The following is a 17,405-nucleotide window of genomic DNA, read 5'->3' as shown; positions in this document are numbered from 1 at the left end:
CTGAAACCCGTGTCGTTCAGGGTCAGCCGAATGGCCCACGGCTGCCTTCCCACTGCAAGGGCAGAGGCGAGGAGCTGGGACAGAGACCATGCGGCCCTGTGCAGAGAGTTTGCTGCTCCTGAGGCCTCCCTCCTTCCCGGAGTCTCCTCTGAGGAGCCCGCCGCCTGTCACCTGCTCCCGTGTCTCACTCAGGACCAGAGTGTGCCAGTGCCTGCGGCCCTGTCACTGCCTTTTTCTCTAGTTGTGGTTTTCTCCTGCTGCCAGAGCAGGGGCCTTTTCACCTGGGCCTCGTGCCCACACCGTGAGAAACACTTTGTGCCAAGTGCTTTCTCTCTCTGAACTCGAGAGGACTCTCCAAGGAGATTGGTACCTGCCCTGCTCGAGTTTTATGGTCACGTGTCCTCTCTTTTATGGGAAGAATATTGCATAATTGCTACTGCAGCAGCGTCTGGGCAGACAGACATGGCCCTCTGTGGAGTGTGTGGTTCTTCTCTAGAAAGGCAGGAGCCGCTCCCAGGGCGATGTGGGCCCGGCTGTTTCATCAGAGATGGTCAGCTTGGTAACCACTTCACCTTAAATGACGTTCCCACAGAGGCCCCGGGATACTTGGAAATAAGCGCCCAGCCCGTCTCGCAGATGGCTCTGCAGTTATGACTGTCTTATAAAATAGTAACTGCCCTGAAGTATGTTTTTAGTTAACGAGATGGCTCTCCAGCCAGAAAGCATCCAGGGCAGGGGCACTGGATGGGGCTCTGCTGACATGGAGCAGGTGAAAGGGAGGGGTCTTCACTTCCTTTGCTTGTCAAGGAGGCTCTAAGACACCTCTCTGGGATGTTGCTGGTTGTCATAGAACCCAACTCCTGCAGCGGATGCTTATCGAGCACATCTGGTTGCGGGGTGGACCGGGCGGAGGACTGTACCGTCCAGCAGGGCACAGTTGCGGGTGTGTGGGGACACTGTGCTGGTTACTCTGGAGGGCAGCTTCCGGCCACGCTTGTGCAGAGCACAGTGTCCTGAAAAGGCGACAGTGTCCTGAGTGCTGTCCTACACCAGGGGCTCTGACCGCTTTCCCACCACTTTGCAGGCACCAGGATGGTGGGTTAGTGAGATGGTGGACATCCTTCAGCACGCCAGCACTGCTGCCTGGCTCATCTGCGGAGGGCCATCCAGAGGCGTGTGCTCTGGGCAGGAGTCCGGGCAGCAGGCCTGCACACACAGGGAGGAAATGAGGGTGGCGGGTAACGCAGGAGTCTGGGGGCACCCTCCCTCCTCCCAGATCAGAGGCCACAGGACCTCTTCACTTCCCTGGACACGGAGGCCAGCAGAGCCCAGGAATGGCAGCCGGGTATCGCCCTCTGGTGGCAAGGAAGGGGCGGACAGTGTGGCTTTGCCAGGTGAAAGGGCGTCTGGGTGGTCTAAGCCATTTGGGAAAGCGTATTCGCCTTCTCAGGCATCAGAGGGCAGTCCCCGCCCCTCCCCAAGCCGGAGAGTGGGCAGCACACAGGGTGGAGTTAGACATCCGTGGGGCCCCGTGGCCAGCACCTGCCGCGATGGGGACTGCTGGGCTTGATCTTTCTGGCTGTTCCTGTCCCCTCTATTGTGACAGATCCAGGGAGCAGGCCCTGAGCCTGCTCCAGCCTTGGGGTCCTGCCTCTCTCACTGGGAATGGTCCCTGGCTCTGGGGTCACATCTGGAGTGCTGGGGGAGGGGGCTGCAGAGGTCTTTGAGGAGGGGGTCCTGAGTCTCGTTGTGGGGGGGTCTCCACTCAGGCCCAGGTCCCCCTGCGACTCCTGTCCTGCCTTTCCCGCTCCCGTTGGCAATTCAGGGCTTAGAGATAATCGCGGCAATCGCCGGTTTAAAGGAGACACGTGCCCCCAACCCTCGGAAGGCACATATCCGCGCGAGTGTCCGGTCCCAGGTCTCTGGGGAGGGCGGGCCCGCAGGTGGAGTGTCTGGGCCCAGTCTTCCCTGGCGTGTCCTTGGCTCTAGCTGCGGGCGCGGGACGCGGCGCGGGAGGCGCTCTCCGGGCTGAGTGACGCAGAGCGCTGCGGGCGGCTCCACTGCACAGGGCACGCGGCGCACGCTCGGGCGAGATGCGGACGGCCCTGCGGGGCCAGGGCTGCGGTGCTGCGCGGGGACGCGGGTGACGCCCGGGCGCGGGCGGCTCCGAGCAGGTAGGTGCCCGCCGGGGGCGGGGCAAGAGCGCGAGCCCGGGTGCGGGGACTGAGGCAGCGGTCCCTGGAGCTTGTGAAGGTTGCTGCGGGGTGCAGGGGGGAGGACCGGGGACGAGTGCGTGCAGGGGCGCGGGGTGCGGGGACCGAGGCGGCCGGCTCCGGTGCTGCTGCAGGGCGCGGCGGGGTGCAGGGGCGCAGGCGGGGTTCGGGGCGCTGATGCAGGGCACGGCGGGGTGCAGGGGCACGGGTGGGGCTTGGGGCGCTGGTGCAGGGCGCGGTGGGGTGCAGGGGCGCGAAGGGGCTCCGGGTGCTGGTGCAGGGCGCGGTGGGGTGCAGGGGCGGGCGGGGTTCGGGGCGCTGGTGCAGCGGCACCGGTGGGGTTCGGGGCGCGGACTGGAGCACCGAGTGTGCGCAGAGGCGCGGGGCGCTGACTCGGAGCCGGGTGCGGTCTGTCCGCGGGACGCCTTGCCGCTGGGGCGACCCTGTCCGGCTGGCGCGAGGGGACGTGGAGATGAGGGACTCGGCGGTCCTCGTGCCCATGCCCGTCCGCCGGGACCGCAGGGCCCGCTTCTGGGGCGCTTACTTCCTCCATCCCCGCACCCGCCTCTGCCTGTCCAGTCCCCGAAGCGCTGGCTTTCACGCGGGGATTTCAGAGGATGCCCGAGCAACCTCCAAAGAGGGCAGGGAGGTCACACGGTGTGCCGAGGGAGTGCAGGGCGCGCCTGTCCCAGTCCTGCCGGTGCGAGAGGCCCGCCCTGCCCAGACAGAACCTTCCATTTCCCGGGGAATCTGCTGGGCTGGGCTGGGCTGGGCTGGCTGGGGGCGGATGGGCACACCAGGATACTCTTAAGTCGCCTGGTCCTGGGCTCGCGTGCCAACGAGTCTTCTTGAATTCGGCCTAGGTGATGGTGGTAGTGGTCTTCCCGCTGCCACCCCTGCCATGCGGGACCCCCGGGGCTGAGGGTGGGGTTGCTCAGTGGCTAACCCTGAAGGGTCCGGAATGCCACCCCAACCCACGCTCCCTGGGGCTCCACTGCACCCCTTTCTCCGGGAATAGCTCTGTGCAGGGCTTGGGTTTGGAAATCCACCCCACATGGGGCCTTGCCTTGCTCATGCCTGCTTCATGCATTGTCTTCTGGAAGTTCACTTCCTACCTGAGTGCTCTCAACACTCACACCTGTGCCAGTTGCTTGTGGAGAATTTTAGCTGTGAACCAGGGTGGCCCAAGCTATTCTCAGGCGACCTGTGAGAAAGGGATTGAGCCTGTAATTTTGGGTAGAAGAACCCCAGAAAGGGCTGGATGGGCCCTTGGAAGGTTGTTGCCAGGCCTGGGTTTTCAGGGTTCTGCACCCCTGGGCTGAGGCTGAGGCACCCGTCCTGTTGGGCACTGGGTCAAGCCATTGGGCCCCCGACAGCGGGCATCAGATGCTCACGGGGGCTCCTGGCTGCCTCCTGCAAAGTCTGGGGTGGTGCTGGAGCAGGTCTGACCTGCTTCCCAGGGCCCATTTGCCGCTGGGATTAGAGGAACCTGCACAAGACCCCAGGGGCTGTGCTGAGGTGGGCAGCTGCCTGAAAGATGAGCATGTGAACAGAACATGCTGGTCTTCCTTAAGGCAGAGAACCCCACACTGTGGACCCTCCTGTCTGATGCTGGGGCCTTCGTTTCCAGCATGGAGCCATCCTCATCCCGTGCAGGGTGGACCACCTGCCTGGGGAGCCACCTGCAGTCTGGGTCCCCTTGCGGTGCCACTGTGATCTCTCTAGAGTCTCCTCTTCCTCCTGCCACTGGGGACATCTCTGCCCCTCTGCTTCCCTTGTAAGCTGGTTGTGAAGCCGGGCCAGTGGCTGCGGGGACAGCTCACGGCCCTGGAAAGGCCCCACTGGCATGCGGCACGACATCTGCTCTGAGAACTGCAGGAAAGGGCCGGGCAGGGCACCCCTGCCATCCTGCCAGTGAAGTTTACGGGTCTTGGAATGAGTGTGGCCAAGGGGCAAAGGGAAGGAGGGAGAGGGGGAGGTGGGGTTGCCTGAGAGTGCCTGCCCCAAGACAGCAGCCAGTAGCTCAGCCCCAAGTGCCCGGCACCGAGCTTCGAGCTGCGTGGCCCCAAAGAGGGGCTCAGTCACCTAATGTGATCAGGGGACAGCAGAGCAAAGTCTTGACTGACAGTGACCATAATGTGTAGTGGAGAGGACGTGGCCAGAGATCGGGTTTCAGGGCAGGGATGAGGGGGGAATTGCAGTCAGATCTTTTGCCTCCCAGCAACCCTCTCCTTCACACCTTTGGGGCAGGGGCAGGGGATGACCATGGATGACCTCATGAGAACCGCCTTGGGGGTGTCAGGGGCTCAGGGAGGCCCTGCAGGGGTTGAACATGCTTCCGTTTCTCATTTGTAAAGGGAGGGCAGTCATCTGGTGGCTTCCTGTGGCCTCGGTGATGAAGGCCGCATCAGAGCCAGGGAGAAAGGATATGAGAGAAAAAGATTCCTTTGAATTACTGTCTTTTTCCTGGAGTGGAGAGATGTGGTACTCCCCAAAACTTCCTTTCTAGGCTGGGCACGGTGGCTTACGCCTGTAAAACCAGCATTTTGGGAGGCGGAGGCCGGTGGATCGCCTGAGGTCAGGAGTTTGAGACCAACCTGACCAACATGGTAAAACCCTGTTGCTACTAAATACAAAACAATTTAGCAGGGTGTGGTGATGGGCACCCATAATCCCAGCTACTGGGGAGGCTAAGGCAGGAGAATCACTTGAACCCGGGAGACGGAGGTTGCAGTGAGCCGAGACTGCGTCACTGCACTCCAGCCTGAGCGACAAAGTGAGACTCCGTCTCAAAAAACAAGAAGAAAAAGAAACTTCCTTTGTGGACAGTGAGGGCTATTTAAAAAATTTTTGGAATATGAAAGTAGTCACTGGTGTCTGGAAGCAGGAACTGTGCAGAATTGCACAGTTGGGAAACCATGTCGCCGGCAGCTGATGCTGGCGGTGGAGACTTCCCTGTGTGGTGCTCAGTGCAGATGCATCCGTGGGGGAGGGAGCTTTCTCTGGCCCTGCAGTGACCTGAGGTTGTTACCATTATGAACGGCCGCTGGGACCCCCGCATGTGCATGTACTTCCCCAGAGTGTCCGGGGGCCCCAGCCAAGGGACACAGCTCAGGCAGCTGGGAAGATGTGCAGGCTGATGAAGAGAACCGGATGAGGGCTTCACATGAGGAAGCACGTGGCCGGGTCGTCTCAGAACATCAGCCTCATCTTCCTGTCTCTGATCTATTTCAGCAACCACCCCACGTGTCTCTAGAACCCCCAGTGTAGTGAGCTGGAGAGAGGACTGTCCTGAGGGCAGCAGGCCTGGTTGCAGCTGGCGTGGGGGTCTCAGGATGGAGCCCTCAACCCTGGGGAAAGCTGGCTCCGAGCAGGAGGAGGACTTTGGGGGGCCGCCCAGAAGGGTCACTGCCCTGGGGAGGGTCTCCAATCTCCGGCGCAGCAACAGCAGCCTCTTCAAGAGCCGGAGGCTGCAGTGCCCCTTCGGCAACAATGACAAGGTAGGCTTTCTGCTGGTCAGCCTGCAGCTGGCACGTGGCCACGGAGGTCACTGTTGGGCAGGTCATAGCTTGAGGCTGTGACAATGGGGGTGGGAAAGGGTCTGCTGACCTTGGGGGCTCCTGCCTAGTCATACCCTTGGGAGAACAGAACTGGGGAGGGTGATGTGTGGCTGGCCTTTCTGGCCTTCTGTGGGTTGCACGATCATTTCCCATGGTTGGTCTGATTGGGAAATCACTGAATTAACTCAAAAATGTTGCGCTAGAGTCCTGGCAGTCTGTTACCCATGCTTACCTTGTTGTGTAATGATTTCACATCCTTTATCTGATTGGGAGGGCCTGGGCCTGGGCTAGCTTTCCCCAAAGCCCCGGATACGGAGACACAAGTGTGTTGAAAGCACGTGGCATCTTGCAGTCCCCTTGCCAGGCAGCCAGGAAGGTGGTTGCCCTTTTCCCGATGGTGCAAGATCCAGGTCCCCAGATCCCCAGCCTCCACGTTTTCCACCACACCACGTTGTTCCCAAGGAAGGTGGTGGTGTTGTATAAACTGTAAAGTGCGTGCACATTCAAATTGGCCCCAAGAGGAAATGATTTCTTAGATTCATTGCTCCCTCCTGAATCCCCACCTGAGCATCTTGGCAAGGTGCTTCTAATCTTTGGCTCGGGGTTGCGCGGGCTTCCTTCCTTCCAGCAAATAGTGTGGAAGCTCCTCAAGGAGCTCAGATGTGTCTCCGGGGGGCTGGGTGTGCTCTTTCGAATGTTGGAGGATCTCACTGTGCTGTCTTTACCTTCAGCAAGAAAGCCTCAGTTCATGGATTCCTGAAAACATCAAGAAGAAAGAATGCATGTATTTTGTGGAAAGTTCCAAGCTGTCTGATGCTGGGTAAGTGATGTGATTTGTGTGTCAGGCCTCTGACTTCTTCCTTCCGATCCCACATGGAGTAGCTGATCAGGCCAAGACCCCTCAGGGCCTCAGTGAAGGGTCACTGGAGATAGCTCTGTCTCCGTACGAGGCTTGGAGTCCGCAGAGCATTTCCACCTAACCCTCACAAGCCTCCTGTCGGGGACAGTTGACCCTCATCCTGCCTCGCAGGTGCAGGGACCAAAGTGCAGAGTTTAGGTGACTTGTTCAGGGTCGTAACGGCGCTATCGCACGGCGAGGCCCAGTGGTTTGAACACAGATGCATCCTCTAATCCTCTCATTTCCACACCTGCCCCCACCCCAAGAGAGAGAGTCCCAGGGTCCAGGAACTAGAAGGGCCTTAGGGAGAGTCCACGGCCAGAAGACTGCCCCCTGCACAGCTTGCCAAAGCCAGAGGCCCGACTTGCCCCCAGGCCCCACAGAGCCCCCGTTGCCCCTCCTCCCCACAGAGCCCACGACTCAGGTGTGGCCAAGACTCCCACCCAGGCAACATGGCCACTGTCTCTGGCTGGATATGCCCTCCGGAGCCGATGGTGCTCCCCGCAGTTGGCGCCCCTTTAGGCACGGACAGAGTGTTGATTCATGTTTGTGTGCCTTCCCCGAGCAACACCCATTTCATGCTCTTCCACAAATGAGCCACACGCTTCCTCCTTTTACTCCATCACCTGGTGAGCTCCTACTTATCCCTCAAGGCCTATTGCAGATGCCACCTCTGCTGTGCAGCCTCCCTTGACTGTACAACCTCTACCAGGAAGTGAGCTTCCCTCCTACCGCACCGTGTGTTTCTCTTTGATCCCAGCTGTCGTGCTGTAACTGTGTGGCTTTGTGTTCATCTTTCTTGCTAGCTGCTGAGCTTTTGGGGGGCTGGGACGAAAGCCAGAGTATTGTATTAATCCCCAGAGGGTGGCCTTCAGCTCATATTTACTGAATATGGGGAGCGAGAAGCATCCTGTGCTTGGGAAACAGAAGAAGATTGTGTTGCCCCAGAGTACCTCTAGTGTACTCGGTACATCATCAGAGTTTCACGGTCACCAATATAACAGCTGTCCCTCGGCATCCCTGGGGAATTGTTCCCGGACACCCACGGATACCAAAATCCCATATCTCCTATCAGTCCCAAAATCTCATATCAAGTCATTGATATGAGATGGTGTGGTATTTGCATATAAATTATGTACATCCTTCGGCATACTTTAAATCATCTCTAGATTACTTATAATACCTGATACAATGTAGATGTTATAAAAATAGTTATACTGCATTTAAAAAAATTGTATTTTTGGGCCGGGCGCGGTGGCTCAGGCCTGTAATCCCAGCACTTTGGGAGGCCAAGGCAGGCGGATCACGATGTCAGGAGATTGAGACCATCCTGGCTAACACGGTGAAACCCCGTCTCCACTAAAAATACAAAAAATTCCCCGGGCGTGGTGGCGGGCGCCTGTAGTCCCAGCTACTCTGGAGGCTGAGGCAGGAGAATGGCGTGAGCCCAGGAGGAGGAGCTTGCAGTGAGCCTTGATCGTGCCACTGCACTCCGGCCTGGGCGACAGAGTGAGACTCCGTCTCAAAAAAAAAAAAAAATTGTATTTTTGTTGTTGTGTGGGTTTTTTCTTTTTCGAGACAGTCTTGCCCTGTCACCCAGCCTGGAGTGCCGTGGCACCATCTTGGCTCACTGCAACCTCCTCCTCCCGGGTTCAAGGGATTCTCCTGCCTCAGCCTCCCGAGTAGCTGAGACTACAGGCATGCGCCACCACATCTGGCTAATTTTTGTATTTTTAGTAGAGATGGGGTTTTGCCATGTTGGCCAGGCTAGTCTCGATTGAACTCCTGACCTCAAGTGATCCACCTGCCTCGGCCTCCCAAAGTGCTGGGATTACAGGTGTGAGCTACCGTGCCTGGCCAATGTGTTGTTGTTTTATTTTTTTTGAGATGGAGTCTCGCTCTGTCTCCTAGCTGGAGTGCAGTGGTTCAATCTCAGCTCACTGCAACCTCTACATCCCGGGTTCAAGTGATTCTCCTGCCTCAGCCTCCCGAGTAGCTGAGATTACAGGCATGCGCCACTACGTCTGGCTAATTTTTGTATTTTTAGTAGAGACGGGGTTTCACCATGTTGGTCAGACTGGTCTCAAACTCCTGACCTCATGATCTGCCCGCCTCAGCCTCTCAAAGTGCTAGGATTACAGGCGTGAGCCACCGCATCCGGCCATGTTATTTTTAATTGTTTTTTTTCCTGAATATTTTTAGTCTGCGTTTGGCTGAATCTGCAGATGCAGAACTTGCGGCCATGGAGGGCTGGATGTACAGACAGTGATGAAGAGCCCCATGTGGAAGGAGCAGGGTCTGTAGAGCAGTGGTGCTCCAGCCTCGGAGCGCACCCTTGTTACTGGAAAGGGGTCCCGATCCAGACCCCAAGGGTGGGTTCTTGGGTCTCACACAAGAAAGTATTTGGAGCAAGTCCACAGAGTAAAGTGAAAGCAAGTTATTAACAAAGTAAAGGAATAAGAGAATGGCTCCTCCATAGGCAGAGCAGCCCTGAGGGCTGCTGCTTGGCTATTTTTTTTTTTTTTTTTTTGAGACAGGGTCTCGCTCTGTCGCCCAGGCTGGAGTGCAATGGTGTGATCTTGGCTCACTGCAACCTTCATTTCCTAGGTTCATGTGATTCACCATGTTGGCCAGACTGGTCTGGAACTCCTGACCTCAGGTGATCCACCAGCTTTGGCCTCCCAAAGTGCTGGGATTTCAGGCATAAGCCACCGTGCTTGGCTGGTTGGCTATTTTTATGGTAGTTTTGGATCATGTTGTAAACAAGGGTGGATTATTCATGAGTTTTATGGGAAACGGGCGGGGATTTCCCAGAACTGATTTCCCCTTTCTTTCAGATCATATAGGGTATTTCTGATGTTGCCATGGCATGTGTAAACTGTCATGGCGCTGATGGGAGTGTCTCTTACATGCTAATATATTATAATTAGCCTGTAATGGGCAGTGAGGATAACCGGAGTCCACTTTGGTCGCCGTCTTGGTTTTGGTGGGTTTTGGCCAGTGTCTCGTACCCTGTTTTATCAGCAAGGTCTTTGTGACCTGTGTCTTGTGCCGACCTCTTGTCTCATCCTGTGACTTAGAATGCCTTAACCGTCTGGGAATGCAGCCCAGTAGGTTTCAGCCTCATTTCACCCAGCGCCTATTCAAGATGGACTCACTCTGGTTTGAACGCCGCTGACACCATGACCTGCTGTGTCCTGAGAAGCCTAGGTGAGGTCCCGTGGGTCTGGGGCCTCTGCTGGTCGGCTCTGCGTGCTTCTCACGTGGAAGTGGAAATCCTTGGGGCAGCAGGGCCCAGAGAGAAAGGGGTGCTGACCTGGATCAGATGTAAGCAGGATAGACTTGCTTCTGGAGGTCCCCAAAGCCATCCCCCATGCTCAGGGGTTTGCTAGGACTCACAGCTGTGCACACAGCTAAGGTTTATCATGGTGAAGGCCTACGTGGTGGGCTTGACAAGGGAGAAAGACACAGGCCGAGTCTGGAGAATCTGAGGGCAGGCTGCTGCTGCTTTCCTGTGCAGGCGCCATGCGTGCTCCTTCCTCCAGCCAAGAAGAACGTGGCAACCTGCGAAGCCCATTCGAGGCTCAGAGCCCAGGGCGTGCATCCTGTGTTGGCCACGTGGGCCCCTCTGCATGGCAACCACCTAAATCCCAGATTCCCAGCAGGAAAGCAGCTGTTCAGCATAAACCCACTGCAGGAACAGTCCAGGCCCAGCAAAGCACTCCTAGCAGTCAGGGGACGGAGAGGTGCTCCAAAAGCCCCATTCCCAGACACCACCTTGAAGGCAGGCCCCTCTGAGGAGGCAGCCTGAGATCTGCTGCGCCGAGTCTGTCCCGCACAGAAGCGTCTCTCATCTCACCAACCACGGTGGTCACTGCAGCAGGATGGGAAGAGGGACCAGGTGTGTTCCTGGCTGTTCCTTCCTGAGGAGTGGATGGAGTGTCCCTCCTTCTTGTGGAAAGACCAGGGCGGAGCGAGTGGTGAGCATCGTCTGCCACAAACACAGCTTCTGAAGCAGATTTATTTATACCACTCACATGTTTCCATTAAGCATGGTAGGGTCTTCCCACCCCACTCGTCCAGACCTGGAGCCCCTCGACACCCGCCCGGGGAATCCCACTGCTTAGCCCCATGTCCTGGTAACCCTCCTCAGCTCTGCACAGACTCGTCTCATTTCCGTGTCTGCTGTGGCCACCCTGGTCCAGACCTTTGTGTTCACATTTTTCCACCATGGACCTCGTGACCTTGGGCAGATGACTTCTCTTCCCTGGGCCACCAATCCTCATCTGTGAAGCGCAGAGACTGGAGGGGATGCCTCAGAATTCAGGCGCACATGCGGTGGGGGTGGGGGAGGTGGGGGGTGGTGGGGGAAGGAAGGAGCCCAGGTTGGAGAGAATACACCTCCAAGAGCTCTCATTTCCCGTGGGGTGCCGGGGGTGGCGTCCCGTTTACGCCTATCTGGGCCGAGTTCCGAGCAACTCTCTGGTGATGTAATTTCTGGATCAGTGGCCGCAATGCAGTTTCCAGCATCACATCAGGCTTGCAAACACCACGCAGGTTTAAGTTCCAATCTCATCAGAGGTGATGGTTCAAGGAGAAGAGGGACAGGAGGTAGCTTGTGATAGGCTGTTAGGAACACACAAGGACATTTGGGGCAGCATTGGAGCAAGACAGGAGAGCTCAGGTCCTTGTCCAGGGAACTCCTTTCCCCACCTTGGACCCAGGTCTCTCATCCATAAACAGTGGAGGTCACATTGTGTCCGGAGTTGGTTCCTTCCGGTGGGTTCTTGGTCTCGCTGACTTCAAGAATGAAGCCGGGGACCTTCGCAGTGAGCGTTACAGCTCTTGAAGGTGGCACGGACCCAAAGAGTGAGCAGCAGCAAGATTTATTGTGAAGAGCGAAAGAACCAAGATTCCACAGCGTGGAAGGGGACCCGAGCGGTTTGCCACTACCGGCTGGAGGGGTGGCCAGCTTTTATTCCCTTATTTGTCCCTGCCTGTGTCCTGCTGATCGGTCCATTTTACAGAGTGCTGATTGGTCCATTTTACAGAGCGCTGATTGGTCCATTTTACAGTGTGCTGATTGGTCCATTTTACAGTGTGCTGCTTGGTCTATTTTACAGAGTGCTGCTTGGTCCATTTTACAGTGTGCTGATTGGTCCATTTTACAGAGCATGGCTTGGTCTATTTTACAGAGCGCTGCTTGGTCCATTTTACAGAGTGCTGATTGGTCCATTTTACAGAGCATTGATTGGTCCATTTTACAGAGCACTGATTGGTCCATTTTACAGAGCACTGATTGGTCCATTTTACAGTGTGCTGATTGGTCCATTTTACAGTGTGCTGATTGGTCCATTTTACAGTGTGCTGATTGGTCCATTTTACAGAGCATGGCTTGGTCCATTTTACAGTGTGCTGATTGGTCCATTTTACAGAGCACCGATTGGTCCATTTTACAGTGTGCTGATTGGTCCATTTTACAGAGCACCGATTGGTCCATTTTATGGTGTGCTGATTGGTCTATTTTACAGTGTGCGGATTGGTCCATTTTACAGAGCACTGATTGGTCCATTTTACGGTGTGCGGATTGGTCCATTTTACAGAGCACCGATTGGTCCATTTTATGGTGTGCTGTTTGGCGCATTTTACAATCCTCTTGTAAGGCAGAAAAGTTCTCCAAGTCCGCACCCAACCCAGAAGTCTAGCTGGCTTCACCTGTCAACATCAGGTGCTCGCAAGATCCCTGCAAGTCTGAAGTGCCTTGAGCGTGACCTTAGGGGTTTATACGGATTTGGATTTGTAGGGTGCACATCCGGGAGGAATTATTTTTCCCATTTTAATGATTGAGAAACTGAGTGTAGAAACATCCGAGATCACACAGTCACTACGTGGCGGGGAAACCCGTTTCCTTTCTCACTGCTCAGTGGTCTTTCCCCTGTGCCATCTGGTTCAGGTTTCATCTGGTTTTAGAGTTTTGTTTTTTTTTTTTAAATTCCCTTATTTGTCCCCGCCCATGTCCTGCTGATTGGTCCATTTTACAGAGCGCTGATTGGTCCATTTTATAAAGCACTGATTGGTCCATTTTTTTCCTGTCTCATCTGTGTATATATACACATATATACATATATACATGTATACACGTATATACATATACACATATATACACATATACACCTATATACACATATATACCTATATACACACATATATACATATATACACACATACACATATATACACATATATACACATATATACACATATACACACATATACACATATACACACATATACACATATATACACATATACACATATACACATATATACATATATACACATATATACATATATACACATATACACACATATATACACATATATACATATATACACATATACACACATATATACACATATACACACATATATACACATATATACACATATACACATATATACATATATACACATATATACATATATACATATATACATACATATATACACATATATATACACATATACACACATATATACACATATATATACACATATATACACATATATTTACATATATATACACACACACACACATATATATATATTTATATTTATTTATTTATTTTGAGACGGAGTCTTGCTCTGTCGCCCAGGCTGGAGTACAATGGCCCGATCTTGGCTCACTGCAACCTTCACCTCCCAGGTTCAAGCGATTCTCCTGCCTCAGCCTCCTGAGTAGCTGGGACTACAGGTGTGCACCATCACGCCTGGCTAATTTTTGTATTTTTAGTAGAGACAAGGTTTCACCATATTAGCCAGGCTGGTCTCGAACTCTTGACCTTGTGATCCGCCCACATCAGCCTCCCAGACTCTGGGATTACAGGCATTAGGCACCATGCCTGGCCTCATCTGAAATTTTCTAGGTTATTTGTTACCAGCAAAAAATAAGAATCTAAAAATATTGTGGATTTCCAATTAAACAAGTTATAAAGAACACATAAATGTATCTCTTCTTGCCCTGAAACACTAATGAATTGCAGTAAAAGAACAAAAAGACTTTAACCCACAAAGAAAAAAGAGGGAAGGTAGCAGTTGAAGAAAGAGATTGCCTCATTCTTGCCAGGGAAGGGGAGGAGGCAGAGCAGCAGGTCCTGAAGGCTGGCGACTCTGGCAGCTCCTGCTGTCCCCGGGCGAGGGGAGGAGGTGGGAGACCTTGGGCGAGGTGCTAGCCCCATGTCATCTGCTTGGAGCCTCCATTTGTGTGTGCTTTTAACTTTTTATTTTGAAATAATTATAGATGTACAGAAGTTCCAAAGATACTACAGATGGGCCCCACAGTTCCACCTGTGGCTACATTCTGCATAACTGTAGTACAGTACCCAAGCCAGGAATTAAAGCTGGTAGAATGTATGTGTTACATTTATGTCTTTTTTTTTTTTTTTTTTTTTTTTTTGAGATGGAGTTTCGCTCTGCTGCCCAGGCTGGAGTGCAGTGGCACCACACCAGCTCACTGCAATCTCTGCCTCCTGGGTTCAAGCGATTCTCCTGCCTCAGCCTCCTGAGTAGCTGGGACTACAGGCGTGTGCTATCACGCCCAGCTAATGTTTATATTTTTAGTAGAGATGGGGTTTCGCCATGTTGGTCAGGCTGGTCTCAGACTCCGGACCTCAAGTGATCTGCCTGCCTTGGCCTCCCAAAGTGCTGGGATTACAGGTGTGAGCTACTGCTCCTGGACTTATGTCATTTTTCACATGTGTATTTGTGTAACTACCACCGTGGTCAAGACACCGCACTGTCCGTCTCCACCGAGCTCTTCCTGTACTTCCTCCGTATGGTCAGCTCACCTCCCTCATCATCCCTGATCCCTGCAACCACCAATCTTTCTTCATGCCTATCATTGTGTCATTTCGAGGATGTTACATCAATGGAATCATACGCTACATGACCTGTGTCTTTTCCCCTCAGCACAGCGCACTTGATATCCATCCAAGTTGCTGCTTGTGCCAATATTATTGTTATTATTATTATTATCTTTGAGATGGAGTCTCATTCTGTCTCCCAGGCTGGAGTGCAATTGCATGATCTCAGCTTACTGCAACCTCTGCCTCTTGGCAACTGGGAGTAGCTGGGACTACAGGCATGCGCCACCACACCTGGCTAATTTTTGTATTTTTAGTAGAGACGGGGCTTCACCGTGTTGGCCAGGATGGCTTTGAACTCCTGACCTCAAGTGATCCACTCGCCTTGGCCTCCCACAGTGCTGGGATTGCAGGTGTGAGCTACCACGCTTGGCCTTGTGTCAATATTATTTAACTGCTAAATATTCCTTTCCTTTTCACCTTGCCTGTGTCATTACACTTCAAGTGAGATTTTGGTAGACATCAAATAATTGGGTCCTATTTTTTAAAATACATTCTGTCAATCTGTTTTTTAATTGTCGTATTTAGAAAATTTATATTTAGTGTAATTATTGGTATGTTAGGGCTTATGTCTGCCATTTTATTTTTTGTTTTCTGTTCTGTTTTTTTTTTTGTTTGTTTGCCTTCTTGTGGGTTACTTGAACATTTTTTAGAATTCTATTTTGATTATTCATACTATTTTTGTTTTTTGGAGACAGGGTCTCACTCTGTTGCCCAGGCTGGAGTGCAGTGACACAATCTCGGCTCATTACACCCTCCACCTCGCTGGGCTCAGGTGATCCTCTCACCTCAGTCTCCTGAATAGCTGAGACTACAGGCAGGCACCACCACGCCCGGTTAATTTTTGTATTTTTGGTAGAGACAAGGTTTGGCCATGTTGCCCAGGCTGGTCTCAAACTCCTGAGCTCAAGCAATCTGCCCACCTTGGCCTCCCAAAGTATTGGGATTACAGGTGTGAGCCACTGCTTACAGCATACTATTTTTGAGTGTATCTTCTTGTATCACTTTTTTTGTAAAAGGGGTTGCTCTAGATAGTATATTATATAATATAGCTTATCACAATCTACCGATGTTGACATTTTACCAGTTTGAGTGAAGTATAGAAACAGTATCTCCTTTAACATCTTGTCCCCTTCTTAATCTATAATATAATTGCTTGAAATATTTCTTCTGCATATATTGAAATCAGGGCAGGGCATGGTGGCTCAAGACTGTAATCCTAGCACTTTGGGAAGCTGAGGCGGGCGGATCACGAGGTCAGGAGATAGAGACCATCCTGGCTAACACGGTGAAACCCCGTCTCTACTAAAAATACAAAAACAAAAACAAAAAATAGCCAGATGTGGTGGTGGGTGCCTGTGGTCCCAGCTACTTGGGAGATTGAGGCGGGAGAATGGCGTGAACCCGGGAGGCGGAGCTTGTAGTGAGCAGAGATCGGCGCCACTGCACTCCAGCCTGGGTGACACAGCGAGACTCCATTTCAAGAAAAAAAAAAAAAAAAAAAGAAAGAAAACCGTGGCAGATAGTGTTATAATTTTTGCTTCAGCCATCAAACATCAGTTAGGAAATTCAAGCGGTTACTCTTTTTGTTATTCTTTCTTTCTTTCAGATATTCCCAAATTCCTTCTTTTCTTGTTTCCTTTCTTTTTTTTTTTTTTTTTTTTTTTTTTTGAGACGGAGTCTCGCTCTCTCACCCAGGCTGGAGTGCAGTGGCGCGATCTCGGCTCACTGCAAGCTCCGCCTCCCGGGTTCACGCCATTCTCCTGCCTCAGCCTCTCCGAGTAGCTGGGACTACAGGCGCCCGCCACCACGCCCGGCTAATTTTTTGTATTTTTAGTAGAGACGGGGTTTCACCGTGGTCTCGATCTCCTGACCTTGTGATCCGCCCGCCTCGGCCTCCCAAAGTGCTGGGATTACAAGCGTGAGCCACCGTGCCCGGCCTTTCTTGTTTCCTTTCTGTTTAGAGAGTGTCCTTTAGCTATTCTTTTAGGGTGTGTCTGCTGGTGACAAATTCCCTAGCCTTCCTTCAATTAAGAAGGTCCCAACTTCCTGTCATTTCTGAGGTTTTTTTTTTGTTTTTTTTTTTTTTTTTTTTTTTGAGGAGTCTCCCACTGTTGCCCAGGCTGGAGTGCTGTGGTGCCATCTTGGCTCACTGCAACTTCCACCTCCTGGGTTCAAGCGAGTCTCCTGCCTCAGCTTCCCGAGTGGCTGGGGTTATAGGCGGCTGCCACCATGCCCAGCTAATTTTTCGGATTTTAGTACAGACAGGGTTTCACCATGTTGGCCATGTTGGTCTCAAACTCCTGACCTCATGATCCACCCGCCTCAGCTTCCCAAAGGGCTGGGATTATAGGCATGAGCCACTGAGCCTGGCCGCTTTTAAAATTTTTTATTTGTTTTTAGTTTTCGGAAGTTTAACTGTTATGTGTCTTGGCATGTATCTCTTTGGGTTTATCCTGCCTGGTGTTCACTCAGATTGTGGAGTGTGTAGGTTTATGTCTTTTTTGTCAAATATGGGAAATTTTGGCCATGACTTCTTTCCATACGTTTTCAGGATCACTGTCTTTTTCTTTTCCTTCTGGAACTCTGAGCATGAATGTATGATCTTTTGTTATAGTGCTGCAGGTCCCGGAGGTTTTGTTTACTTGTGTATTTTTTCTTTGTTGTGGTTTGTTTTCTCTCTGTGGTTCTTACTGGGCAATTTCTACTGTTCTATCTTCTTGCTCCTGGGTTCCTTCCTCTATCTCCTCCATCCTGCTCTTGGGTCCATCCATTGAGTTTTTTATTTCGGTTACTGTATTTTTCAGTTCTA

The 17,405-nt window shown here is 52.6% G+C and overlaps 1 protein-coding gene across 1 annotated transcript in view; it reads left to right on the top strand.

Moving 5' to 3' along the window:
- The first annotated feature begins 4,071 nt into the window (after window positions 1-4,071).
- Window positions 4,072-17,405, top strand: part of TRPM2 (transient receptor potential cation channel subfamily M member 2) — a 90,433-nt gene continuing 77,099 nt past the window's right edge. The window contains 3 exon segments of the mRNA XM_063640506.1: window positions 4,072-4,822; window positions 5,448-5,713; window positions 6,505-6,593. Of these exon segments, the coding sequence (XP_063496576.1) occupies window positions 5,549-5,713; window positions 6,505-6,593 (254 nt within the window). The 5' untranslated portion in view covers window positions 4,072-4,822; window positions 5,448-5,548.

This window comes from Symphalangus syndactylus, chromosome 5 (assembly GCF_028878055.3).
Source record: "Symphalangus syndactylus isolate Jambi chromosome 5, NHGRI_mSymSyn1-v2.1_pri, whole genome shotgun sequence".
Classification (NCBI taxonomy): domain Eukaryota; kingdom Metazoa; phylum Chordata; class Mammalia; order Primates; family Hylobatidae; genus Symphalangus; species Symphalangus syndactylus.
The sequence above is the reverse complement of the archived record's forward strand: the minus strand, read 5'-3'. Positions and strand labels throughout refer to the sequence as shown.